At 51.8% G+C, this 27,836-nt stretch overlaps 1 protein-coding gene across 2 annotated transcripts in view; it reads left to right on the top strand.

Moving 5' to 3' along the window:
* The window catches only part of PTN (pleiotrophin), an 86,641-nt gene extending 59,020 nt beyond the window's left edge, over window positions 1–27,621 (top strand). For both annotated transcript variants that reach the window (XM_073650184.1, XM_073650185.1), the window contains exon 5: window positions 26,568–27,621. In XM_073650184.1, the coding sequence (XP_073506285.1) occupies window positions 26,568–26,620 (53 nt within the window). In that variant the 3' untranslated portion in view covers window positions 26,621–27,621. The remainder of the gene's footprint in view (window positions 1–26,567) is intronic.
* The last annotated feature ends 215 nt before the right edge of the window (window positions 27,622–27,836 follow it).

The following is a 27,836-nucleotide window of genomic DNA, read 5'->3' on the forward strand; positions in this document are numbered from 1 at the left end:
GGGCCGTTATACTGTATGGAGGACTTTATGGGGCCATTATACTGTATGGAGGACTATGTGGGCCCATTATACTGTATGGAGGACTATGTGGGGCCATTATACTGTATGGAGGACTATGTGGGGCCCATTATTCTGTATGGAGGACTATGTGGGGCACATTATTCTGTATGGAGGACTATGTGAGGCCATTATAATGTATGGAGCGACCATGTGGAGCTATAATACTGTATGGAGGAATATGTGGAGACATTATACTGTATGGAGGACTTTGTGGGCCCATTATACTGTATGGAGGGCTATGTGGGGCCCAATATTCTGTATGTAGAACTATGTGGGGCCCATTATACTGTATGCAGGACTATGTGAGGCCATTATACTGTATGGAGGACTATGTGTGGCCATTATACTGTATGGAGGACTATGTGGAGCCATTATACTGTATGGAGGACTATGTGTGACTATTATACTGTATGGAGGACTATGTGGAGACATTATACTGTATGAAGGACTATGTGGGGCCATTATGCTGTATGGAGGACTATGTAGGCCCATTATAATTATGGAGGACTATGTGGGGCCATTATACTGTATGGAGGACTATGTGGAGCCATTATACTGTATGGAGGACTATGTGGAGCCATTATACTGTATGGAGGACTATGTGGGGCCATTATACTGTAAGCAGGACTATATGGAGCCATTATACTGTAAGGAGGACTATGTGGGGCCATTATACTTTATGGATGACTCTGTGGGGCCCATTATACTTTATGGAGGACTATATGGAGCCATTATACTGTATGGAGGATTATGTGGAGCCATTATACTGTATGGAGGACTATGTGGGGCCATTATACTGTATGGAGGACTCCGTGGGGCTATTATTCCGTATGGAGGACTACAGTGAAGGAAATAAGCATTCGATCCCTTGCTGTTTTTATAAGTTTGCCCACTGACAAAGACAGGAACAGTCTATAATTTTAAGGGTAGGTTAATTTTAACATTAAGAGATAGAATATCCAAAAAAAAATCAAGAAAATCACATTGTATAAATGAGATAAATTTATTTGCATTTTGCAGCGAGAAATAAGTATTTCATCCCCTACAAACCATTATGAGTTCTGGCTCCTACAGACCAGTTAGACGCTCCTAATCAACTCGTTACCTGCATTAATCCCTTTCTAGCCTTTTCCGTATTAGTACACCCCAAGCCATCACCCCCGGTTCAGTGCGGGCTCCGGCGCTGAGCCCGCACTGAACCGGGCACATGTCAGCTGATTTATACAGCTGACATGTGCCCGCAACAGCCGCGGGTGGAATCGCGATCCATCCACGGCTGTTAACTAGTTAAATGCCGCTGTCAATCTCTGACAGCAACACTTAACTCGCGCTTCCGGGAAGCAAGTCATTAGCCCCGCCCATCGGTGACCTGTCACGTGATCGCGGGTCACCGATGGGTTGGCATGACAACCCGGGGTCTGCAGCAGACCCTTTTGGTTGTCATGTCCTAATTGCTATGAGCGCCACCTAGTGGTCGGCGCTCATAGCATAGGAGCATTTCTGCTACATAGAGGTGATCTGTTCATCACCTCTATGTAGCAGAGCCGATCAGACAGTTGCTGCTTCTCGTCTCCCATGGAGCCTATAGAAGGATGCAAAAAGTGTAAAAAAATGTTAGGAAAAATATTAAAAAAATAAAAAATATATAAAAGTTTAAATCACCCCCCTTTTGCCCCATTCAAAATAATAAAAAAAACCACATACACATATTTGGTATCGCCGCGTTCAGAATCGCCCGATCTATCAATGTAAAAAAATTAATTAATCCGATCGGTAAACGGCGTAACGAGAAAAAAATTCTACGTTTTTTTGGTCGCCGCAACATTACAGAATGAAGGCGAAACGCGCTGATTCCAGTGAAGGCGGCAGATAAGTGACATCGCTTCCTCTGTCACCTAGAAATCCATATCTCTGGCCGTCTCTATATATGCGCTGTCTTTATATAAGGGTGAAGAATAGATATTGCCTGATCATATCTGCAGGTATTTCCTCTGACATCTGACTGGTTGGGCACTAAATATTTTGTCTATATTGGATTTTTTTTTGGATAAATTTTAACGGATACTTCCTTTGATTTCTACTAACCCGTAACATATATATTTTTTGTAAGTCTGTTACTAAGGAATGTGTAGCCTGTGCCTTTAAGAAATCCAGAAAAAAAAGAAAAGTGCTAACTTCCACTTCTTTCCCCGACCGTAGAGGTCGTTGATATTTCCTAGGAAGGGGAAATTTTATACATTTTCAGGAAGAGTAACTGAGGGACAACAGGATTCTAAGAACAGGTTGTAGGTTTGCTCCACAAGGTCTGAAAAATATCAGCGATTGTAACCAGATCGGCCCAATTATCAGAATCACTTACTGGTGCATTCTGGAAATGTAATTTCTTTGTAAGTCCCGCCCATGTTTACAGGCCACACCCCTTTGACAACAGACAGTGCCTCTATTTACACCGCCAGGAGAGTGATGGAGCTCCTCCTTATATACAGTGCCAGCAGAGCGTCTCCTTATATACAGTGCCAGCAGAGCGTCTCCTTATGTACAGTGCCAGCAGAGCTACTCCTTATATACAGTGCCAGCAGAGCGTCTCCTTATATATAGTGCCAGCAGAGGGTCTCCTTATATACAGTGCCAGCAGAGCTCCTCCTTATATACAGTGCCAGCAGAACGTCTCCTTATATACAGTGCCAGCAGAGCGTCTCCTTATATACAGTGCCAGCAGAGCGTCTTCTTATATACAGTGCCAGCAGAGCGTCTCCTTATATACAGTGCCAGCAGAGCCCCTCCTTATATACAGTGCCGGCAGAGCTCCTCCTTATATACAATGCCAGCAGGGCTCCTCCTTATATACAGTGCCAGCAGAACGTCTTCTTATATACAGTGCCAGCAGAGCTACTCCTTATATACAGTGCCAGCAGAGCGTCTCCTTATATATAGTGCCAGCAGAGGGTCTCCTTATATACAGTGCCAGCAGAACTCCTCCTTATATACAGTGCCAGCAGAGCTCCTCCTTATATACAGTGCCAGCAGAGCCCCTCCTTATATACAGTGCCAGCAGAGTGTCTCCTAATATACAGTGCCAGCAGAGCTCCTCCTTATATACAGTGCCAGCAGAGTGTCTCCTTATATACAGTGCCAGCAGAGCTCCTCCTTATATACAGTGCCAGCAGAGTGTCTCCTTATATGCAGTGCCAGCCGAGCGTCTTCTTATATACAGTGTCAGCAGAGCTCCTCCTTATATACAGTGCCAGCAGAGCTACTCCTTATATACAGTGCCAGCAGAGCGTCTCCTTATATACAGTGCCAGCAGAGCATCTCCTTATATACAGTGCCAGCAGAGCGTCTCCTTATGTACAGTGCCAGCAGAGCTACTCCTTATATACAGTGCCAGCAGAGCTCCTCCTTATATACAGTGCCAGCAGAGCGTCTCCTTATATACAGTGTCAGCAGAGCGTCTCCTGATATACAGTGCCAGCAGAGCCCCTCCTTATATACAGTGCCAGCAGAGCCCCTCCTTATATACAGTGCCAGCAGAGCTACTCCTTATATACAGTGCCAGCAGAGCCCCTGCTTATATACAGTGCCAGCAGAGCTCCTCCTTATATACAGTGCCAGCAGAGCTCCTCCTTCTATACAGTGCCAGCAGAGCCCCTCCTTATATACAGTGCCAGCAGAGCTCCTCCTTATATACAGTGCCAGCAGAGCGTCTCCTTATATACAGTGCCAGCAGAGCGTCTCCTTATATACAGTGCCAGCAGAGCGTCTCCTTATTATACAGTGCCAGCAGAGCCCCTCCTTATATACAGTGCCAGCAGAGCCCCTCCTTATATACAGTGCCAGCTGAGCTCCTCCTTATATACAGTGCCAGCCGAGCCCCTCCTTATATACAGTGCCAGCAGAGCGCCCCCTTGTTCGTACCCTGGTACTGCAGGGAGGGGGCCGGTTCTTGTGATGGGTGCGGGGTTAGGACAATGGCTGGCTGTGGAGAGCTGAATCCAGGGTGCAGCCGCTCGATGTCAGAGATCTGTGCGCCCCATAATGGCAGCAGATTATTTTGGGCACGGCCGGCACCGCAACGTGACATGGAATTTATGATAATGAAATGGGAGGAAGTGATCGGAGCGCAATGTATCTACTATTCAAAAATCCCAAATTCATAATTGTCCTGCTGACTGTTTCCCCATCTACAGGTCATAGATCGATAGGGAAACCATCAGCAATTATATGGCTGATATTCATTGTGTTGATCTCAGCTGAGAAGTGGATACCATTGTATGCGGTGTGATCTCCCGACTGATACATTGTAGCAAATCTCCAGAGAGATTGCAGCTGGTGTTTTTAGCTCACAGAGCATTGTCTACACTGGACAATCATATTTACTTCTCATCTGAAGGCAGGACTGAATGTAAGTCAGTAAAGTGTCATCTGGGTGGAGCATAATGCCGTATAGTCATACAGTCCGGTCCATGGTCCTGCCCCTTCCTGGCCGTACCGAATATGTCTTGTGACGACCCATCATCTCCTCCCATCCTCGGCCGCTCTGCTCATCTCCTCCATAATTTCCATTTTTTGACTCAGTTGACATCATCTTTTCTTCCCTCCCGTCCGCTCCTCGCTGCCCCCCTCCTACTCTGATCCCCTCTCCCAGGCTCTGGACACTTATCTACCGTCCCCTGCCATCCATTCCTCTACTCCCATCCTCCCCCTACCAGTTTTTGCCATACTCTTTCCTTTGTTCCCGTCTGTTCTTCTCCTTTTTTCCCTCCTGTTTCTACTAGACTTTACTTTATTCCTTCACCTTCTTCCTTCCACTCCATTCTCTTCTCTACAATCCTTTCCCTTTCTTCTTCCTCAGTTTATTGGTGTCACGGGTGAGTCAGATGTGACAGACAGTCGCTCTGGATCCGGCTATAGAAGGTCACTGCTCTTGGCATTGCAGACACCATCTTGATCCTTTCATCTCTGTAGTATAGTGATATCCTTTTCCCTTTAGGACCCAGCAGTGACCTCCACCTTCTGCTGCTGATTGACACACCCTTGCTTGGTAGTTAAAAACTCTCAGTTTCTCTAGAGAGTCGCTGGTGATAGTTCTATGTACCTCTGTGCAGACTTGGAGCACTAGTAGTCGGCTAGTTTCTTCTTTGGTTCCCTTGGAGGACAGTTGGTGTTATTTCTCTCATGTCTGCTCAAGCTAAGTGTATCCCCTTGTTTGTTTACCTTGTTGTCTTTAGTTTGTAGTGGGGCCAGACTAGTGGTCACCCCGTCCCCTCTCTACCTAGGGTCTAGCTCTAGGGACATTCAGGGATTAGGTTCCTGCTCGATGATAGGTGCATAGAAAAATATGGCGCCATCTGATGGTCAGAGTGTATAGCAGGGTGCACATCTGTAGCACCCCGAGGGCTCGGCTGCTACAGGGGTATTGCACCTCGAACCAGAGGTGTGGTATTCCACTCCCGGGTAAGGATGGAGTGTGGACCAGGACTCGTTTAGCTGCATGCACCACACACACCCCATTTCCGGGGGACAGCTCAACGGTGCTCCCACTAGACAGAGTGCAGGCACGACAGCATCTGTCCCTGGCTGGAGTGGGGGGGGGAAGGAAAACCCAGTGGTGTAGGAGCAGATAGGGGTGGGTCTCTGGGCATAGGTAGGAGTCCATTGGTTGCTAGTCACCTGGGCTCGGGTGTTAGAAGGAGGTATATAAGGTGGGCACCATCTTAGAACAGAGTTCAGTCCAGTCAGTTCAGAGAGGAGGAGAAGAAGACAGGAGCTCAGCCAGAGAGGGCTGACAGGGAGCTGTGGCTCAGTCTGGGCCTGGAGTGGAGGCCAGAAACAGCAGAAAGAGAGAGGAGAAGGAGCGGAAAGGAAAGTAAGAAAGGAACTGGAACAGAGGAGAAAGGAAGCAAGGAACACAGAGAAAGGCCCAGAGACACGAGGACCGAAGGAACCCCATATGCCCAGAGGAGATACAGGGTGAAGGGTTGGCAGAACAGGGTACCGGAACCCAAATTGGTGGAGGCAACAGATTCCTCAGCCAAAGACCGGAGGTTGTTACCACATCTTGGTGCGACCCCTCACTACATCCACCAGAAAGGCATACCGTATAGGGTCAGGGAAACCGGGAGAGGTTTCGCCAACAGAAGGCCCGAGGAAGCTGGACAAAGGTGGGTCACTGGTGGGGACGGCCAGAGAAAGGTAGAGAAGGAAGCTCTGAACCACACTCTGGAATTACCTGGGAGTTGACCGAGTCCCTCACCTGGTGGACGCAGCATGACTCGGGCGGTCCTAACTGCGCACAAGTGACCTGATAAAGAACTGTGAGTAAAGCATTGAAAACTGCAACCGCACGTCTCTGTGGTTCCTCGCCGCACCAGCACCATTAGCACTGGGACGCTCACACCATCACTCCCATCATCATCCACATTAGCTGCCCTGAAGCAATACTTCTCCCGTGGGGAGTTATCCCATACTCGGCTGCGCAAACTGACCGCAATCCACGGGTGGCGTAGTCGGACATTTGCTATACATTAAGACTGCCACTGGTTTGACCACCCTGGGCACGGACCGGGTCACCGCCACACGGAGACTACAACCCCCAGCATTCTACAACAGGCCCGGTTCCGGGTTCCCCTGCACAACACAGGCCCAGGGGGCGCGTCACATCCACCTATTGAGCTGAGTTCTAGGGGACACACATGCTCAGTCAGTCTCCCCACAGCCAGCCCTCTGTACAGAGCTTCTCCAGTCAACCGATAGACAAAAGCTTCTGTCCTGCTTGTAAGGAAAGGAGCAAAGCCACTGCAGTATGAGACTGCCACAGCACGAAGGAAACAAATTTTGTCAGCTGCCAGAGGGGGAAGGAGACTCATGCTGCCAGAGGAGGAAGGAGACTGATTCTGTCAGCTGCCAGAGGGGGAAGGAGCCTGATTCTGTCAGCTGCCAGAGGGGGGTGTAGCCTCTGTGTAGACTTGGAGCACTAGTAGTCGGCTAGTTTCTTCTTTGGTTCCCTTGGAGGATAGTTGGCGTTATCTCTCTGGTGTCTGCTCAAGCTAAGTGTATCCCCTTGTTTGTTTACCTTGTTGTCTTTAGTTTGTAGTGGGACCTGACTAGTGCTCACCCCGTCCCCTCCCTACCTAGGGCCAAGCTCTAGGGACATTCAGGGATTAAGTTTCCTGCTCGACGATAGGTGCAGAACCTATATAGGGACGGTAGGGTAGGCAGGGTGATATTAGATCTGCCTAGGGGTCTCCACTCCCTCTTTCCCTAGTTGTTGGGCGCCCTTCCCGCTTTTTCGTGTCGTTGTATACTTGCGCCTTCCCTCACCTTGCATGACAATTGGTTGATAATGGCTCCTCCTCTCTCCATGTCCGGTTCCTGCTGAGCTGTGCTATGTAGTTTATTACTTTAGTGCCCCCTACTGCCATTCCTCGGCCCTGAGAGTGTTGGGGTCTTTTGACACTTGTATGTGGGTTTGGCGACTATTCAGCCCATAATTACTGCTCATGCAAAGTACTTGCTGCAGTTTGTTTTTACTGCAGTTTGCTTTACTGTTAACAAGTTTTGAGCCAAGTTCACACACTCTCATTATGATATAGTCTTCTAGGACCTAGGATAAGTCATCAATATCAGATCAGAGGAGGTCTGGCTCCCGGATCATCTGATTGGAGGTGTTAAAGTGCCATACATTTTGTAGTGGTTATGAAGGGTACTGCAAGCTGTTTCCTGTACAAGTCAAGGGTGGAAAACTGCAGTACCATACATGGCCACTAGAGGATGTATGGACCTGTGTTACTTTAGATTGGTAGCAGTGTAGGTGTAAGACCTACATGAACTAATATATCCTATTAAGAAGTCACTTTAGCCTGGTGGTAATCGCTGTTGTGCCACCAACATGCCATGAATGAAGCAGCGTAGGGCCAAACCCCTATTGGACCCGTCACTTGCCAAAAGTATGTAATTTTTCTCCCCTGGTGTAAATGCCGCTGTTCTCCTGAATCCGGCGATGTTTTTCTTTTCTTCCTGCGCCTCTCCGATCCTGAGATATGGCCCCTTTCTATCCTGTATAAAAATGTAGCCTTTTTAGCCAAGTGGGAGTGATCATTTTAGTCTGTGGGTTTCTTGAGGAACACGCCCTGTTGGCTAAAATACTAGATTACACTCAAGGAATAGGAGGCCATATCTCAGGAACGGAGAGGCGCAGGAACACAAGAAAATCATCGCCGGATTCAGGAGAACAGCGGCGTTTACACCCGGTAAGAAAAAATGATTATAGCAAGTGACAAGTCCTCCTTAAAGGGGTCGTCCTATCCTGAAATATATTCATTGTATAGATCCTGTAAAGAAAAATATGACGCCACCTAATGGTCAGAGTGCATAGCAGTGTGCACATCCACCTATTGAGCTGAGTTCTAGGGGACACACATGCTCAGTCACTCTCCTCACAGCCCGCCCTCTGTATAAAGCTTCTCCAGTCCTCTGCAGGTCAACAGATAGACAAGCTTCTGTCCTGCTTGTAAGGAAAGGAGCAAAGCCACTACAATATGAGACTGCCAGAGCGGGAAGGAGACTGATTTTGTCAGCTGCCAGAGGGGGAAGGAGACTGATTTTGTCAGCTGCCAGAGGGGGAAGGAGACTGATTTTGTCAGCTGCCAGAGGGGGAAGGAGACTGATTTTGTCAGCCGACAGGGGGAAGGAGACTGATTTTGTCAGCTGCCAGAGGGGGAAGGAGACTGATTTTGTCAGCTGCCAGAGGAGGAAGGAGGCTTATTCTGTCAGCTGCCAAAGGGGGAAGGAGACTGATGCTGCCAGAGTAGGAAGGAGACTGATTTTTTTCAGCTGCCAGAAGGGGAAGGAGCCTGATTCTGTCAGCTTCCAAAGGGGGAAGGAGACTGATGCTGCCAGAGTAGGAAGGAGACTGATTTTGCCATCTGCCAGAGGGGGAAGGAGACTGATTTTGTCAGCTGCCAGAAGGGGAAGGAGACTGATTTTGTCAGCTGCCAGAGGGGGAAGGAGACCGATTCTGTCAGTTGCCTGAGCAGGGGAAAGGAGACCGATTCTATCAGCTGCCAGAGGAGGGGAAAGGAGCCCGATTCTGTCAGCTGCCAGAGGAGGGGAAAGGAGACCGATTCTGTCAGCTGCCAGAGGAGGGGAAAGGAGACCGATTCTGTCAGCTGCCAGAGGAGGGGAAAGGAGACCGATTCTGTCAGCTGCCAGAGGAGGGGAAAGGTGACCGATTCTGTCAGCTGCCAGAGGAGGGGAAAGGAGACCGATTCTGTCAGCTGCCAGAGGAGGGGAAAGGAGACCGATTCTGTCAGCTGCCAGAGGAGGGGAAAGGAGACCGATTCTGTCAGCTGCCAGAGGGGAAAGGACACCGATTCTGTCAGCTGCCAGAGGAGGGGAAAGGAGACCGATTCTGTCAGCTGCCAGAGGAGGGGAAAGGAGACCGATTCTGTCAGCTGCCAGAGGAGGGGAAAGGAGACCGATTATGTCAGCTGCCAGAGGAGGGGAAAGGAGACCGATTCTGTCAGCTGCCAGAGGAGGGGAAAGGTGACCGATTCTGTCAGCTGCCAGAGGAGGGGAAAGGAGACCGATTCTGTCAGCTGCCAGAGGAGGGGAAAGGAGACCGATTCTGTCAGCTGCCAGAGGAGGGGAAAGGAGACCGATTCTGTCAGCTGCCAGAGGGGAAAGGACACCGATTCTGTCAGCTGCCAGAGGAGGGGAAAGGAGACCGATTCTGTCAGCTGCCAGAGGAGGGGAAAGGAGACCGATTCTGTCAGCTGCCAGAGGAGGGGAAAGGAGACCGATTCTGTCAGCTGCCAGTGGAGGGGAAAGGTGACCGATTCTGTCAGCTGCCAGAGGAGGGGAAAGGAGACCGATTCTGTCAGCTGCCAGAGGAGGGGAAAGGAGACCGATTTTGTCAGCTGCCGGAAGAGGGGAAAGGAGACCGATTCTGTGAGCTGCCAGAGGAGGGGAAAGGAGACCGATTCTGTCAGCTGCCAGAGGAGGGGAAAGGAGACCGATTCTGTCAGCTGCCAGAGGAGGGGAAAGGAGACCGATTCTGTCAGCTTCCAGAGGAGGGGAAAGGAGACCGATTCTGTCAGCTTCCAGAGGAGGGGAAAGGAGACCGATTCTGTCAGCTGCCAGAGGAGGGGAAAGGAGACCGATTCTGTCAGCTGCCAGAGGAGGGGAATGGAGACCGATTCTGTCAGCTGCCAGAGGAGAGGAAAGGAGACCGATTCTGTCAGCTGCCAGAGGAAGGGAAAGGAGACCGATTTTGTCAGCTGCCAGAGGATGGGAAAGGAGACCGATTCTGTCAGCTTCCAGAGGCGGGGAAAGGAGACCGATTCTGTCAGCTGCCAGAGGAGGGGAAAGGAGACCGATTCTGTCAGCTGCCAGAGGAGGGGAAAGGAGACCGATTCTGTCAGCTGCCAGAGGAGGGGAAAGGAGACCGATTCTGTCAGCTGCCAAAGGAGGGGAAAGGAGACCGATTTTGTCAGCTGCCAGAGGAGGGGAAAGGAGACCGATTCTGTCAGCTGCCAGAGCAGGGGAAAGGAGACCGATTCTGTCAGCTGCCAGAGGAGGGGAAAGGAGACCGATTCTGTCAGCTGTCAGAGGAGGGGAAAGGAGACCGATTCTGTCAGCTGCCAGAGGAGGGGAAAGGAGACCGATTCTGTCAGCTGCCAGAGGAGGGGAAAGGAGACCGATTCTGTCAGCTGCCAAAGGAGGGGAAAGGAGACCGATTCTGTCAGCTGCCAGAGGAGGGGAAAGGAGACCGATTCTGTCAGCTGCCAGAGGAGGGGAAAGGAAACCGATTCTGTCAGCTTCCAGAGGAGGGGAAAGGAGACCGATTCTGTCAGCTGCCAGAGGAGGGGAAAGGAGACCGATTCTATCAGCTGCCAGAGGAGGGGAAAGGAGACCGATTCTGTCAGCTGCCAGAGGAGGGGAAAGGAGACCGATTCTGTCAGCTGCCAGAGGAGGGGAAAGGAGACCGATTCTGTCAGCTGCCAGAGGAGGGGAAAGGAGACCGATTCTGTGAGCTGCCAGAGGAGGGGAAAGGAGACCGATTCTGTGAGCTGCCAGAGGAGGCGAAAGGAGACCGATTCTGTGAGCTGCCAGAGGAGGGGAAAGGAGACCTATTCTGTCAGCTGCCAGAGGAGGGGAAAGGAGACCGATTCTGTCAGCTGCCAGAGGAGGGGAAAGGAGACCGATTCTGTCAGCTGCCAGAGGAGGGAAAAGGAGACCGATTCTGTCAACTGCCAGAGGAGGGGAAAGGAGACCGATTCTGTCAGCTGCCAGAGGAGGGGAAAGGAGACCGATTCTGTTAGCTACCAGAGGAGGGGAAAGGAGACTGATTCTGTCAGCTGCCAGAGGAGGGGAAAGGAGACCGATTCTGTCAGCTGCCAGAGGAGGGGAAAGGAGACCGATTCTGTCAGCTGCCAGAGGAGGGGAAAGGAGACCGATTCTGTCAGCTGCCAGAGAAGGGGAAAGGAGACCGATTCTGTCAGCTGCCAGAGGAGGGGAAAGGAGACCGATTCTGTCAGCTGCCAGAGGACGGGAAAGGAGACCGATTCTGTCAGCTGCCAGAGGAGGGGAAAGGAGACCGATTCTGTCAGCTGCCAGAGGACGGGAAAGGAGACCGATTCTGTCAGCTGCCAGAGGAGGGGAAAGGAGACCGATTCTGTCAGCTGCCAAAGGAGGGGAAAGGAGACCGATTCTGTCAGCTGCCAGAGGAGGGGAAAGGAGACCGATTCTGTCAGCTGTCAGAGGAGGGGAAAGGAGACCGATTCTGTCAGCTGCCAGAGGAGGGGAAAGGATACCGATTCTGTCAGCTGCCAGAGGAGGGGAAAGGAGACCGATTCTGTCAGCTGCCAAAGGAGGGGAAAGGAGACCGATTCTGTGAGCTGCCAGAGGAGGGGAAAGGAGACCGATTCTGTCAGCTGCCAGAGGAGGGGAAAGGAGACCGATTCTGTCAGCTTCCAGAGGAGGGGAAAGGAGACCGATTCTGTCAGCTGCCAGAGGAGGGGAAAGGAGACCGATTCTATCAGCTGCCAGAGGAGGGGAAAGGAGACCGATTCTGTCAGCTGCCAGAGGAGGGGAAAGGAGACCGATTCTGTCAGCTGCCAGAGGAGGGGAAAGGAGACCGATTCTGTCAGCTGCCAGAGGAGGGGAAAGGAGACCGATTCTGTGAGCTGCCAGAGGAGGGGAAAGGAGACCGATTCTGTGAGCTGCCAGAGGAGGCGAAAGGAGACCGATTCTGTGAGCTGCCAGAGGAGGGGAAAGGAGACCTATTCTGTCAGCTGCCAGAGGAGGGGAAAGGAGACCGATTCTGTCAGCTGCCAGAGGAGGGGAAAGGAGACCGATTCTGTCAGCTGCCAGAGGAGGGAAAAGGAGACCGATTCTGTCAACTGCCAGAGGAGGGGAAAGGAGACCGATTCTGTCAGCTGCCAGAGGAGGGGAAAGGAGACCGATTCTGTTAGCTACCAGAGGAGGGGAAAGGAGACTGATTCTGTCAGCTGCCAGAGGAGGGGAAAGGAGACCGATTCTGTCAGCTGCCAGAGGAGGGGAAAGGAGACCGATTCTGTCAGCTGCCAGAGGAGGGGAAAGGACACCGATTCTGTCAGCTGCCAGAGGAGGGAAAGGAGACCGATTCTGTCAACTGCCAGAGGAGGGGAAAGGAGACCGATTCTGTCAGCTGCCAGAGGAGGGGAAAGGAGACCGATTCTGTTAGCTACCAGAGGAGGGGAAAGGAGACTGATTCTGTCAGCTGCCAGAGGAGGGGAAAGGAGACCGATTCTGTCAGCTGCCAGAGGAGGGGAAAGGAGACCGATTCTGTGAGCTGCCAGAGGAGGGGAAAGGAGACCGATTCTGTGAGCTGCCAGAGGAGGCGAAAGGAGACTGATTCTGTGAGCTGCCAGAGGAGGGGAAAGGAGACCTATTCTGTCAGCTGCCAGAGGAGGGGAAAGGAGACCGATTCTGTCAGCTGCCAGAGGAGGGGAAAGGAGACCGATTCTGTCAGCTGCCAGAGGAGGGAAAAGGAGACCGATTCTGTCAACTGCCAGAGGAGGGGAAAGGAGACCGATTCTGTCAGCTGCCAGAGGAGGGGAAAGGAGACCGATTCTGTTAGCTACCAGAGGAGGGGAAAGGAGACTGATTCTGTCAGCTGCCAGAGGAGGGGAAAGGAGACCGATTCTGTCAGCTGCCAGAGGAGGGGAAAGGAGACCGATTCTGTCAGCTGCCAGAGGAGGGGAAAGGACACCGATTCTGTCAGCTGCCAGAGGAGGGAAAGGAGACCGATTCTGTCAACTGCCAGAGGAGGGGAAAGGAGACCGATTCTGTCAGCTGCCAGAGGAGGGGAAAGGAGACCGATTCTGTTAGCTACCAGAGGAGGGGAAAGGAGACTGATTCTGTCAGCTGCCAGAGGACGGGAAAGGAGACCGATTCTGTCAGCTTCCAGAGGAGGGGAAAGGACACCGATTCTGTCAGCTGCCAGAGGAGGGAAAGGAGACCGATTCTGTCAACTGCCAGAGGAGGGGAAAGGAGACCGATTCTGTCAGCTGCCAGAGGAGGGGAAAGGAGACCGATTCTGTCAGCTGCCAGAGGAGGGGAAAGGAGACCGATTCTGTCAGCTTCCAGAGGAGGGGAAAGGACACCGATTCTGTCAGCTGCCAGAGGAGAGAAAGGAGACCGATTCTGTTAGCTACCAGAGGAGGGGAAAGGAGACTGATTCTGTCAGCTGCCAGAGGAGGGGAAAGGAGACCGATTCTGTTAGCTACCAGAGGAGGGGAAAGGAGACTGATTCTGTCAGCTGCCAGAGGAGGGGAAAGGAGACCGATCCTGTCAGCTGCCAGAGGAGGGGAAAGGAGACCGATTCTGTCAGCTGTCAGAGGAGGGGAAAGGAGACCGATTCTGTCAGCTGCCAGAGGAGGGGAAAGGAGACCGATTCTGTTAGCTACCAGAGGAGGGGAAAGGAGACTGATTCTGTCAGCTGCCAGAGGAGGGGAAAGGAGACCGATTCTGTCAGCTGCCAGAGGAGGGGAAAGGAGACCGATTCTGTCAGCTGCCAGAGGAGGGAAAAGGAGACCGATTCTGTCAACTGCCAGAGGAGGGGAAAGGAGACCGATTCTGTCAGCTGCCAGAGGAGGGGAAAGGAGACCGATTCTGTTAGCTACCAGAGGAGGGGAAAGGAGACTGATTCTGTCAGCTGCCAGAGGAGGGGAAAGGAGACCGATTCTGTCAGCTGCCAGAGGAGGGGAAAGGAGACCGATTCTGTCAGCTGCCAGAGGAGGGGAAAGGACACCGATTCTGTCAGCTGCCAGAGGAGGGAAAGGAGACCGATTCTGTCAACTGCCAGAGGAGGGGAAAGGAGACCGATTCTGTCAGCTGCCAGAGGAGGGGAAAGGAGACCGATTCTGTTAGCTACCAGAGGAGGGGAAAGGAGACTGATTCTGTCAGCTGCCAGAGGAGGGGAAAGGAGACCGATTCTGTCAGCTGCCAGAGGAGGGGAAAGGAGACCGATTCTGTGAGCTGCCAGAGGAGGGGAAAGGAGACCGATTCTGTGAGCTGCCAGAGGAGGCGAAAGGAGACCGATTCTGTGAGCTGCCAGAGGAGGGGAAAGGAGACCTATTCTGTCAGCTGCCAGAGGAGGGGAAAGGAGACCGATTCTGTCAGCTGCCAGAGGAGGGGAAAGGAGACCGATTCTGTCAGCTGCCAGAGGAGGGAAAAGGAGACCGATTCTGTCAACTGCCAGAGGAGGGGAAAGGAGACCGATTCTGTCAGCTGCCAGAGGAGGGGAAAGGAGACCGATTCTGTTAGCTACCAGAGGAGGGGAAAGGAGACTGATTCTGTCAGCTGCCAGAGGAGGGGAAAGGAGACCGATTCTGTCAGCTGCCAGAGGAGGGGAAAGGAGACCGATTCTGTCAGCTGCCAGAGGAGGGGAAAGGACACCGATTCTGTCAGCTGCCAGAGGAGGGAAAGGAGACCGATTCTGTCAACTGCCAGAGGAGGGGAAAGGAGACCGATTCTGTCAGCTGCCAGAGGAGGGGAAAGGAGACCGATTCTGTTAGCTACCAGAGGAGGGGAAAGGAGACTGATTCTGTCAGCTGCCAGAGGACGGGAAAGGAGACCGATTCTGTCAGCTTCCAGAGGAGGGGAAAGGACACCGATTCTGTCAGCTGCCAGAGGAGGGAAAGGAGACCGATTCTGTCAACTGCCAGAGGAGGGGAAAGGAGACCGATTCTGTCAGCTGCCAGAGGAGGGGAAAGGAGACCGATTCTGTCAGCTGCCAGAGGAGGGGAAAGGAGACCGATTCTGTCAGCTTCCAGAGGAGGGGAAAGGACACCGATTCTTTCAGCTGCCAGAGGAGAGAAAGGAGACCGATTCTGTTAGCTACCAGAGGAGGGGAAAGGAGACTGATTCTGTCAGCTGCCAGAGGAGGGGAAAGGAGACCGATTCTGTTAGCTACCAGAGGAGGGGAAAGGAGACTGATTCTGTCAGCTGCCAGAGGAGGGGAAAGGAGACCGATTCTGTCAGCTGCCAGAGGAGGGGAAAGGAGACCGATTCTGTCAGCTGTCAGAGGAGGGGAAAGGAGACCGATTCTGTCAGCTGCCAGAGGAGGGGAAAGGAGACCGATTCTGTTAGCTACCAGAGGAGGGGAAAGGAGACTGATTCTGTCAGCTGCCAGAGGAGGGGAAAGGAGACCGATTCTGTCAGCTGCCAGAGGAGGGGAAAGGAGACCGATTCTGTCAGCTGTCAGAGGAGGGGAAAGGAGACCGATTCTGTCAGCTGCCAGAGGAGGGGAAAGGAGACCGATTCTGTCAACTGCCAGAGGAGGGGAAAGGAGACCGATTCTGTCAGCTGCCAGAGGAGGGGAAAGGAGACCGATTCTGTCAGCTGCCAGAGGAGGGGAAAGGAGACCGATTCTGTCAGCTGCCAGAGGAGGGGAAAGGAGACCGATTCTGTGAGCTGCCAGAGGAGGGGAAAGGAGACCGATTCTGTCAGCTGCCAGAGGAGGGGAAAGGAGACCGATTCTGTCAGCTTCCAGAGGAGGGGAAAGGAGACCGATTCTGTCAGCTGCCAGAGGAGGGGAAAGGAGACCGATTCTATCAGCTGCCAGAGGAGGGGAAAGAAGACCGATTCTGTCAGCTGCCAGAGGAGGGGAAAGGAGACCGATTCTGTCAGCTGCCAGAGGAGGGGAAAGGAGACCGATTCTGTCAGCTGCCAGAGGAGGGGAAAGGAGACCGATTCTGTGAGCTGCCAGAGGAGGGGAAAGGAGACCGATTCTGTGAGCTGCCAGAGGAGGCGAAAGGAGACCGATTCTGTGAGCTGCCAGAGGAGGGGAAAGGAGACCTATTCTGTCAGCTGCCAGAGGAGGGGAAAGGAGACCGATTCTGTCAGCTGCCAGAGGAGGGGAAAGGAGACCGATTCTGTCAGCTGCCAGAGGAGGGAAAAGGAGACCGATTCTGTCAACTGCCAGAGGAGGGGAAAGGAGACCGATTCTGTCAGCTGCCAGAGGAGGGGAAAGGAGACCGATTCTGTTAGCTACCAGAGGAGGGGAAAGGAGACTGATTCTGTCAGCTGCCAGAGGAGGGGAAAGGAGACTGATTCTGTCAGCTGCCAGAGGAGGGGAAAGGAGACCGATTCTGTCAGCTGCCAGAGGAGGGGAAAGGAGACCGATTCTGTCAGCTGCCAGAGGAGGGAAAAGGAGACCGATTCTGTCAGCTGCCAGAGGAGGGGAAAGGAGACCGATTCTGTCAGCTGCCAGAGGACGGGAAAGGAGACCGATTCTGTCAGCTGCCAGAGGAGGGGAAAGGAGACCGATTCTGTCAGCTGCCAGAGGACGGGAAAGGAGACCGATTCTGTCAGCTGCCAGAGGAGGGGAAAGGAGACCGATTCTGTTAGCTGCCAGAGGAGGGGAAAGGAGACCGATTCTGTCAGCTGCCAGAGGAGGGGAAAGGAGACCGATTCTGTCAGCTGCCAGAGGAGGGGAAAGGAGACCGGTTCTGTCAGCTACCAGAGGAGGGGAAAGGAGACCGATTCTGTCAGCTGCCAGAGGAGGGGAAAGGAGACCGATTCTGTCAGCTGCCAGAGGAGGGGAAAGGAGACCGATTCTGTCAGCTGCCAGAGGAGGGGAAAGGAGACCGATTCTGTCAGCTGCCAGAGGAGGGGAAAGGAGACCGATTCTGTCAGCTGCCAGAGGACGGGAAAGGAGACCGATTCTGTCAGCTTCCAGAGGAGGGGAAAGGACACCGATTCTGTCAGCTGCCAGAGGAGGGAAAGGAGACCGATTCTGTCAACTGCCAGAGGAGGGGAAAGGAGACCGATTCTGTCAGCTGCCAGAGGAGGGGAAAGGAGACCGATTCTGTTAGCTACCAGAGGAGGGGAAAGGAGACTGATTCTGTCAGCTGCCAGAGGACGGGAAAGGAGACCGATTCTGTCAGCTTCCAGAGGAGGGGAAAGGACACCGATTCTGTCAGCTGCCAGAGGAGGGAAAGGAGACCGATTCTGTCAACTGCCAGAGGAGGGGAAAGGAGACCGATTCTGTCAGCTGCCAGAGGAGGGGAAAGGAGACCGATTCTGTTAGCTACCAGAGGAGGGGAAAGGAGACTGATTCTGTCAGCTGCCAGAGGAGGGGAAAGGAGACCGATTCTGTCAGCTGCCAGAGGAGGGGAAAGGAGACCGATTCTGTCAGCTGTCAGAGGAGGGGAAAGGAGACCGATTCTGTCAGCTGCCAGAGGAGGGGAAAGGAGACCGATTCTGTTAGCTACCAGAGGAGGGGAAAGGAGACTGATTCTGTCAGCTGCCAGAGGAGGGGAAAGGAGACCGATTCTGTCAGCTGCCAGAGGAGGGGAAAGGAGACCGATTCTGTCAGCTGTCAGAGGAGGGGAAAGGAGACCGATTCTGTCAGCTGCCAGAGGAGGGGAAAGGAGACCGATTCTGTCAACTGCCAGAGGAGGGGAAAGGAGACCGATTCTGTCAGCTGCCAGAGGAGGGGAAAGGAGACCGATTCTGTCAGCTGCCAGAGGAGGGGAAAGGAGACCGATTCTGTCAGCTGCCAGAGGAGGGGAAATGAGACCGATTCTGTCAGCTGCCAGAGGAGGGGAAAGGAGACCGATTCTGTCAGCTGCCAGAGGAGGGGAAAGGAGACCGATTCTGTCAGCTACCAGAGGAGGGGAAAGGAGACCGATTCTGTCAGCTGCCAGAGGAGGGGAAAGGAGACCGATTCTGTCAGGTTCCAGAGGAGGGGAAAGGAGACCGATTCTGTCAGCTGCCAGAGGAGGGGAAAGGAGACTGATTCTGTCAGCTGCCAGAGGAGGGGAAAGGAGACCGATTCTGTCAGCTGCCAGAGGAGGGGAAAGGAGACCGATTCTGTGAGCTGCCAGAGGAGGGGAAAGGAGACCGATTCTGTCAGCTGCCAGAGGAGGGGAAAGGAGACCGATTCTGTGAGCTGCCAGAGGAGGGGAAAGGAGACCGATTCTGTGAGCTGCCAGAGGAGGGGAAAGGAGACCGATTCTGTCAGCTGCCAGAGGAGGGGAAAGGAGACCGATTCTGTCAGCTGCCAGAGGAGGGGAAAGGAAACCGATTCTGTCAGCTGCCAGAGGAGGGGAAAGGAGACCGATTCTGTCAGCTGCCAGAGGAGGGGAAAGGAGACCGATTCTGTCAGCTGCCAGAGGAGGGGAAAGGAGACCGATTCTGTCAGCTGCCAGAGGAGGGGAAATGAGACCAATTCTGTCAGCTGCCAGAGGAGGGGAAAGGAGACCGATTCTGTCAGCTGCCAGAGGAGGGGAAAGGAGACCGATTCTGTCAGCTACCAGAGGAGGGGAAAGGAGACCGATTCTGTCAGCTGCCAGAGGAGGGGAAAGGAGACCGATTCTGTCAGCTTCCAGAGGAGGGGAAAGGAGACCGATTCTGTCAGCTGCCAGAGGAGGGGAAAGGAGACCGATTCTGTCAGCTGCCAGAGGAGGGGAAAGGAGACCGATTCTGTCAGCTGCCAGAGGAGGGGAAAGGAGACCGATTCTGTGAGCTGCCAGAGGAGGGGAAAGGAGACCGATTCTGTCAGCTGCCAGAGGAGGGGAAAGGAGACCGATTCTGTGAGCTGCCAGAGGAGGGGAAAGGAGACCGATTCTGTGAGCTGCCAGAGGAGGGGAAAGGAGACCGATTCTGTCAGCTGCCAGAGGAGGGGAAAGGAGACCGATTCTGTCAGCTGCCAGAGGAGGGGAAAGGAAACCGATTCTGTCAGCTGCCAGAGGAGGGGAAAGGAGACCGATTCTGTCAGCTACCAGAGGAGGGGAAAGGAGACCGATTCTGTCAGCTGCCAGAGGAGGGGAAAGCAGACCGATTCTGTCAGCTTCCAGAGGAGGGGAAAGGAGACCGATTCTGTCAGCTGCCAGAGGAGGGGAAAGGAGACCGATTCTGTTAGCTACCAGAGGAGGGGAAAGGAGACCGATTCTGTCAGCTGCCAGAGGAGGGGAAAGGAGACCGATTCTGTCAGCTGCCAGAGGAGGGGAAAGGAGACCGATTCTGTCAGCTACCAGAGGAGGGGAAAGGAGACCGATTCTGTCAGCTGCCAGAGGAGGGGAAAGGAGACCGATTCTGTCAGCTGCCAGAGGAGGGGAAAGGAGACCGATTCTGTCAGCTGCCAGAGGAGGGGAAAGGAGACCGATTCTGTCAGCTGCCAGAGGAGGGGAAAGGAGACCGATTCTGTCAGCTGCCATAGGACGGGAAAGGAGACCGATTCTGTCAGCTGCCAGAGGAGGGGAAAGGAGACCGATTCTGTCAGCTACCAGAGGAGGGGAAAGGGAGACCGATTCTGTCAGCTGCCAGAGGAGGGGAAAGGAGACCGATTCTGTCAGCTGCCAGAGGAGGGGAAAGTAAACCGATTCTGTCAGCTGCCAGAGGAGGGGAAAGGAGACCGATTCTGTCAGCTACCAGAGGAGGGGAAAGGAGACCGATTCTGTCAGCTGCCAGAGGAGGGGAAAGCAGACCGATTCTGTCAGCTTCCATAGGAGGGGAAAGGAGACCGATTCTGTCAGCTGCCAGAGGAGGGGAAAGGAGACCGATTCTGTTAGCTACCAGAGGAGGGGAAAGGAGACCGATTCTGTCAGCTGCCAGAGGAGGGGAAAGGAGACCGATTCTGTCAGCTGCCAGAGGAGGGGAAAGGAGACCGATTCTGTCAGCTACCAGAGGAGGGGAAAGGAGACCGATTCTGTCAGCTGCCAGAGGAGGGGAAAGGAGACCGATTCTGTCAGCTGCCAGAGGAGGGGAAAGGAGACCGATTCTGTCAGCTGCCAGAGGAGGGGAAAGGAGACCGATTCTGTCAGCTGCCAGAGGAGGGGAAAGGAGACCGATTCTGTCAGCTGCCATAGGACGGGAAAGGAGACCGATTCTGTCAGCTGCCAGAGGAGGGGAAAGGAGACCGATTCTGTCAGCTGCCAGAGGAGGGGAAAGGAGACCGATTCTGTCAGCTGCCAGAGGAGGGGAAAGGAGACCGATTCTGTCAGCTGCCAGAGGAGGGGAAAGGAGACCGATTCTGTCAGCTGCCAGAGGAGGGGAAAGGAGACCGATTCTGTCAGCTGCCATAGGACGGGAAAGGAGACCGATTCTGTCAGCTGCCAAAGGAGGGGAAAGGAGACCGATTCTGTCAGCTACCAGAGGAGGGGAAAGGGAGACCGATTCGATCTACGACCTGCCCATAACAGCACAGATATAAGCAATTCACTTCACATCCACTGGATGGACATATATAGGCACTGTATAGTGAACTCTTGTTGATGCGACATGCATTTCGGGATATGTTGAGCCGAGAGCAAATCTAAAGAAGGACGAATCTATATAGATAATAAAAAAGCTAAAAAACATCACAAAAGAGGGTAAATGAAAGCAGTGAAGGAAGGAAGCGCCGCGGTGACCTGCTTCCCCCAGTGGCCGCCGGCTGCTGTCTTCCTCGCGCAGCATGGCAATGATGAGTGACACAACATCCTGAATTCTGAGTGGATCCGTCCCGACCTTGGATCTCCGTGGTCTGACTCCCTCGCGCTCTCTGGGCTCTCGTCCACTTGACGCGGTCACAGTCAGTGAATCGCTGAAAACAGGCAGAATTAAACGCGTCCCCTCTGTTGCCCACCTGTCATCTCTCACTATGGGGGCCGGACGGCGAGCCAGCGTATACATATGTATTATGTTCTCCTCGCCCTGGTAGAGAACATGACCAGCGCGGCCTCCTGCATTAACGACCCTGCTGGGCTGTATAATGCAGATCCCTGATGGAAATATCTGTCACAGGATTATCCGACACTGATGTAAATGTCTTCTACGAAGATCTCCTACAATTCCATGCAGCGCAGCTTATTTTTAGCTTCTTGGATAATGAATATAATTCTAGGATGACAGTAGAGACTGACACATAGAGAAAGGCAATTCTAAAAAGACATGTGGACTATAAGAGAAATGAAGCAATTACTGTCAAGGACGACCAGAGATGATGATGATAAATCCCCGACAAACCTAGACCACCAGGGAGGCACAAATGGACCCTTTACTGTACTAGGCCACCAGGGACAATGATAGTAACCTCTTGTAACCTCTTATCGGCTTTAGACCAGCAGCGGAGACGACATTAACCCTTAAGTGTCCTAGGCCATCAGGATGGTTGATATCAGCCCCTTACTGCCCGAGACCACCAGGGATGCTGAAAATATCATAGACCACCAGGCACTGGGACATTAATACCTGATGGCCCTAGACCATTAGGATTGTGGAAATTAACCCCTAACTGTCTTAGACTAGTTGTTATGCTGAGACTAACCCTCTTCTACACCAAAAGGGGATGCTGAAATTAGCCCACTACAACTGTAGAGCACCAGGATTAATATCTGCATCCCTGGCGGTCAAAGGTAGTAAGGGTAAATATCAGCATCCCTGGTGGTTTAGGACAGTAAGGGGTTAATATCTGGTTCCCTTGTTTTATAGGACAGTTACTTCCTTACTGCCCTACACCACCAGGGATGCTGATATTAACCCTTACTCCCCTAGACCACCAGGGATGCTGATATTAACCCTTACTCCCCTAGACCACCAGGGATGCTGATATTAACCCTTACTCCCCTAGACCACCAGGGATGCTGATATTAACCCTTACTCCCCTAGACCACCAGGGATGCTGATATTAACCCTTACTCCCCTAGACCACCAGGGATGCTGATATTAACCCTTACTCCCCTAGACCACCAGGGATGCTGATATTAACCCTTACTGCCCTACACCACCAGGGATGCTGATATTAACCCTTACTCCCCTAGACCACCAGGGATGCTGATATTAACCCTTACTCCCCTAGACCACCAGGGATGCTGATATTAACCCTTACTCCCCTAGACCACCAGGGATGCTGATATTAACCCTTACTCCCCTAGACCACCAGGGATGCTGATATTAACCCTTACTCCCCTAGACCACCAGGGATGCTGATATTAACCCTTACTCCCCTAGACCACCAGGGATGCTGATATTAACCCTTACTGCCCTAGACCACCAGGGATGCTGATATTAACCCTTACTCCCCTAGACCACCAGGGATGCTGATATTAACCCTTACTCCCCTAGACCACCAGGGATGCTGATATTAACCCTTACTCCCCTAGACCACCAGGGATGCTGATATTAACCCTTACTCCCCTAGACCACCAGGGATGCTGATATTAACCCTTACTCCCCTAGACCACCAGGGATGCTGATATTAACCCTTACTCCCCTAGACCACCAGGGATGCTGATATTAACCCTTACTGCCCTACACCACCAGGGATGCTGATATTAACCCTTACTCCCCTAGACCACCAGGGATGCTGATATTAACCCTTACTCCCCTAGACCACCAGGGATGCTGATATTAACCCTTACTCCCCTAGACCACCAGGGATGCTGATATTAACCCTTACTCCCCTAGACCACCAGGGATGCTGATATTAACCCTTACTCCCCTAGACCACCAGGGATGCTGATATTAACCCTTACTCCCCTAGACCACCAGGGATGCTGATATTAACCCTTACTCCCCTAGACCACCAGGGATGCTGATATTAACCCTTACTCCCCTAGACCACCAGGGATGCTGATATTAACCCTTACTGCCCTACACCACCAGGAATGCTGATATTAACCCTTACTCCCCTAGACCACCAGGGATGCTGATATTAACCCTTACTGCCCTAGACCACCAGGGATGCTGATATTAACCCTTACTCCCCTAGACCACCAGGGATGCTGATATTAACCCTTACTGCCCTAGACCACCAGGGATGCTGATATTAACCCTTACCGCCCTAGACCACCAGGGATGCTGATATTAACCCTTACTGCCCTAGACCACCAGGGATGCTGATATTAACCCTTACTGCCCTACACCACCAGGAATGCTGATATTAACCCTTACTCCCCTAGACCACCAGGGATGCTGATATTAACCCTTACTGCCCTAGACCACCAGGGATGCTGATATTAACCCTTACCGCCCTAGACCACCAGGGATGCTGATATTAACCCTTACTGCCCTAGACCACCAGGGATGCTGATATTAACCCTTACTGCCCTAGACCACCAGGGATGCTGATATTAACCCTTACTGCCCTAGACCACCAGGGATGCTGATATTAACCCTTACTGCCCTAGACCACCAGGGATGCTAATATTAACCCTTACTGCCCTAGACCACCAGGGATGGTGATATTAACCCTTACTCCCCTAGACCACCAGGGATGCTGATATTAACCCTTACTGCCCTAGACCACCAGGAATGCTGATATTAACCCTTACTGCCCTAGACCACCAGGGATGCTGATATTAACCCTTACTGCCCTAGACCACCAGGGATGGTGATATTAACCCTTACTCCCCTAGACCACCAGGGATGCTGATATTAACCCTTACTCCCCTAGACCACCAGGGGTGCTGATATTAACCCTTACTGCCCTAGACCACCAGGGATGCTGATATTAACCCTTATTGCCCTAGACCACCAGGGATGCTGATATTAACCCTTACTGCCCTAGACCACCAGGGATGCTGATATTAACCCTTACTGCCCTAGACCACCAGGGATGCTGATATTAACCCTTACTGCCCTACACCACCAGGGGTGCTGATATTAACCCTTACTGCCCTAGACCACCAGGGATGCTGATATTAACCCTTACTGCCCTAGACCACCAGGGATGCTGATATTAACCCTTACTGCCCTAGACCACCAGGAGTGCTGATATTAACCCTTACTCCCCTAGACCACCAGGGATGCTGATATTAACTCTTACTGCCCTAGACCACCAGGGATGCTGATATTAACCCTTACTGCCCTAGACCACCAGGGGTGCTGATATTAACCCTTACTGCCCTAGACCACCAGGGGTGCTGATATTAACCCTTACTGCCCTAGACCGCCAGGGATGCTGATATTACCCTTACTGCCCTAGACCACCAGAGATGCTGATATTAACCCTTACTGCCCTACACCACCAGGAATGCTGATATTAACCCTTACTCCCCTAGACCACCAGTGATGCTGATATTAACCCTTACTGCCCTAGACCACCAGTGATGCTGATATTAACCCTTACTCCCCTAGACCACCAGTGATGCTGATATTAACCCTTACTGCCCTAGACCACCAGAGATGCTGATATTAACCCTTACTGCCCTACACCAACAGAGATGCTGATATTAACCCTTACTGCCCTACACCAACAGAGATGCTGATATTAACCCTTACTGCCCTACACCAACAGAGATGCTGATATTAACCCTTACTGCCCTAGAACACCAGGTATGCTGATATTAACCCTTACTGCCTTAGACCACCAGGGATGCTGATACTAACCCTTACTGCCCTAGACCACCAGAGATGCTGATATTAACCCTTCTCTAGACCACCAGGGATGCTGATATTAACCCTTACTGCCCTAGACCACCAGGGATGCTGATATTAACCCTTACTGCCCTAGACCTCCAAGAATGCTGATATTAACCCTTACTGCCCTAGACCACCAGGAATGCTGATATTAACCCTTACTCCTCTAGACCACCAGGGATGCTGATATTAACCCTTACTGCCCTAGACCACCAGGAATGCTGATATTAACCCTTACTCCCCTAGACCACCAGGGATGCTGATATTAACCCTTACTGCCCTAGACCACCAGAGATGCTGATATTAACCCTTACTGCCCTGGACCACCAGGGATGCTGATATTAACCCTTACTGCCCTAGACCAACAGAGATGCTGATATTAACTCTTACTGCCCTAGACCACCAGGGATGCTGATATTAACCCTTACTGCCCTAGACCACCAGAGCTGCTGATATTAACCCTTACTGCCCTAGGCCACCAGGGATGCTGATATTAACCCTTACTGCCCTAGACCACCAGGAATGCTGATATTAACCCTTACTCCCCTAGACCACCAGGGATGCTGATATTAACCCTTACTGCCCTAGACCACCAGGAATGCTGATATTAACCCTTACTGCCCTAGACCACCAGGGATGCTGATATTAACCCTTACTGCCCTAGACCACCAGAGATGCTGATATTAACCGTTACTGCCCTAGACCACCAGGAATGCTGATATTAACCCTTACTGCCCTAGACCAACAGAGATGCTGATATTAACCCTTACTGCCCTAGAACACCAGGGATGCTGATATTAACCCTTACTGCCCTAGACCAACAGAGATGCTGATATTAACCCTTACTGCCTTAGACCACCAGGGATGCTGATATTAACCCTTACTGCCCTAGACCACCAGAGATGCTGATATTAACCCTTACTTCTCTAGACCACCAGGGATGCTGATATTAACCCTTACTTCCCTAGACCACCAGGGATGCTGATATTAACCCTTACTGCCCTAGACCTCCAGGAATGCTGATATTAACCCTTACTGCCCTAGACCACCAGGAATGCTGATATTAACCCTTTCTCCTCTAGACCACCAGGGATGCTGATATTAACCCTTACTCCCCTAGACCACCAGGAATGCTGATATTAACCCTTACTCCCCTAGACCACCAGGGATGCTGATATTAACCCTTACTGCCCTAGACCACCAGGGATGCTGATATTAACCCTTACTCCCCTAGACCACCAGGAATGCTGATATTAACCCTTACTCCCCTAGACCACCAGGGATGCTGATATTAACCCTTACTGCCCTAGACCACCAGGGATGCTGATATTAACCCTTACTGCCTTAGACCACCAGGAATGCTGATATTAACCCTTACTGCTTTAGAGCACCAAGGATGGTAATATTAACCCCTACTATCCTAGACCACAGGGATGTTCATATTAAGCCTTACTGCCCTAGACCACCAGGGATGTTCATATTAACCCTTACTGCCCTAGACCACCAGGGATGCTGATATTATTGATTGATATTGTGGCACTTTTCTTGGCTCCGGTTTTTCTACTTCTCCTTTACAGAATTCATAATAATCTGCATTTTTTTTTTTATTTGTCCTGTAGAGTCTAAAAAGAAGAAAAAGGAAGGGAAGAAGCAGGACAAGATGGTGGACTGATCGCCGGCAGCGGAGCCCATCAAGACGACGACATGCGGGGAGTGGCGGTGGCAGGCGGCATAACAAATTATCTACCTTTCTACCTGTAGTAGTTGAGGGCAGGGGCTCTGTACTGTGTAGTCGGGGGCTCTGTACTGTGTATTCGGGGGCTCTGTACTGTGTAGTCGGGGGCTCTGTACTGTGTAGTCGGGGGCTCTGTACTCTGTAGTCGGGGGCTCTGTACTCTGTAGTCTTGTTTTCGCGGAGGGGGGAACAAATTTATTTTTAAAACCGTAACACTGTGTTAGAGGAGGAGCGAGGAGCGACGTATTCACCTGTCACTAGACGTGTACATAGTTGAAGGACCGAGGCGTAGAATTTTCTAGAATTATCTTTTTGGGGAGGGGGTTGGGGGGTGTAACTGAGATTTGGGGTGTTTATATCTTGTCTATATGGTTATCCTCATATGTACTGTAGACCAGGCGGACCACAAGTCTCACTCCAGCACTGTCCATTACAATCCAGTGGGGGTAACATATAATTGGTGCACCTATCCGGGGGGCATATAATTTCCATGATTCGCTTCTTTGAAGTAGATGATAAAATTGTGTTACCTGCGGCCACCACTAGGGGGAGCTTAATGTGTACAGACATATACAGTAACTAGAAAGCACTGTGTATAAATCTATATGCAGAGCGCTTCCTCTAGTGGTAGTTGTAGGTAGCTGCAGTCATTTAGTAGCAGATTTATTGCAATGTAACCGAAAAACAAAGCCTCACAGGAGAAAGGGGAAAACTTATAGAAGTTGTACCCCAAAATTCCTAGATTGCAAATTTACATTAGGCTGATGGGTGAGGCCGCACCTAGGGAGACGATTACGACGTGCGACACTGACCAATTCCAGTGAGTGGTCCCGATGGTCAACGTATAATCCAGCGGTCTAGAGCCGGGACGGCGTTTAATAAACTAATCGATGTCTGAGTGTTTTATCACAAGTGGGAAATAAAACCTTCAACTAAAAGTGTTTTATCTGCTGTCATCAAAGGAAAGAAAATGATCTGTATGAGAGGCGCCATTTATAGGGGACGGACGTGCACACCCCGAAAGTATTATAGAGCCAAGACTAGGTCCTCTTAGTAAATGCAGACCCCAGACCAGACCCCTAAATAATACAGACTCCTAAATATATATAGACCTCAGACCCCTAAATACAGACACCAGACCCTCTAAATAGTA

The sequence above is a fragment of the Phyllobates terribilis genome, unplaced genomic scaffold (assembly GCF_046119375.1).
Source record: "Phyllobates terribilis strain yellow unplaced genomic scaffold, ASM4611937v1 Scaffold_10__3_contigs__length_209671492, whole genome shotgun sequence".
NCBI lineage: Eukaryota > Metazoa > Chordata > Amphibia > Anura > Dendrobatidae > Phyllobates > Phyllobates terribilis.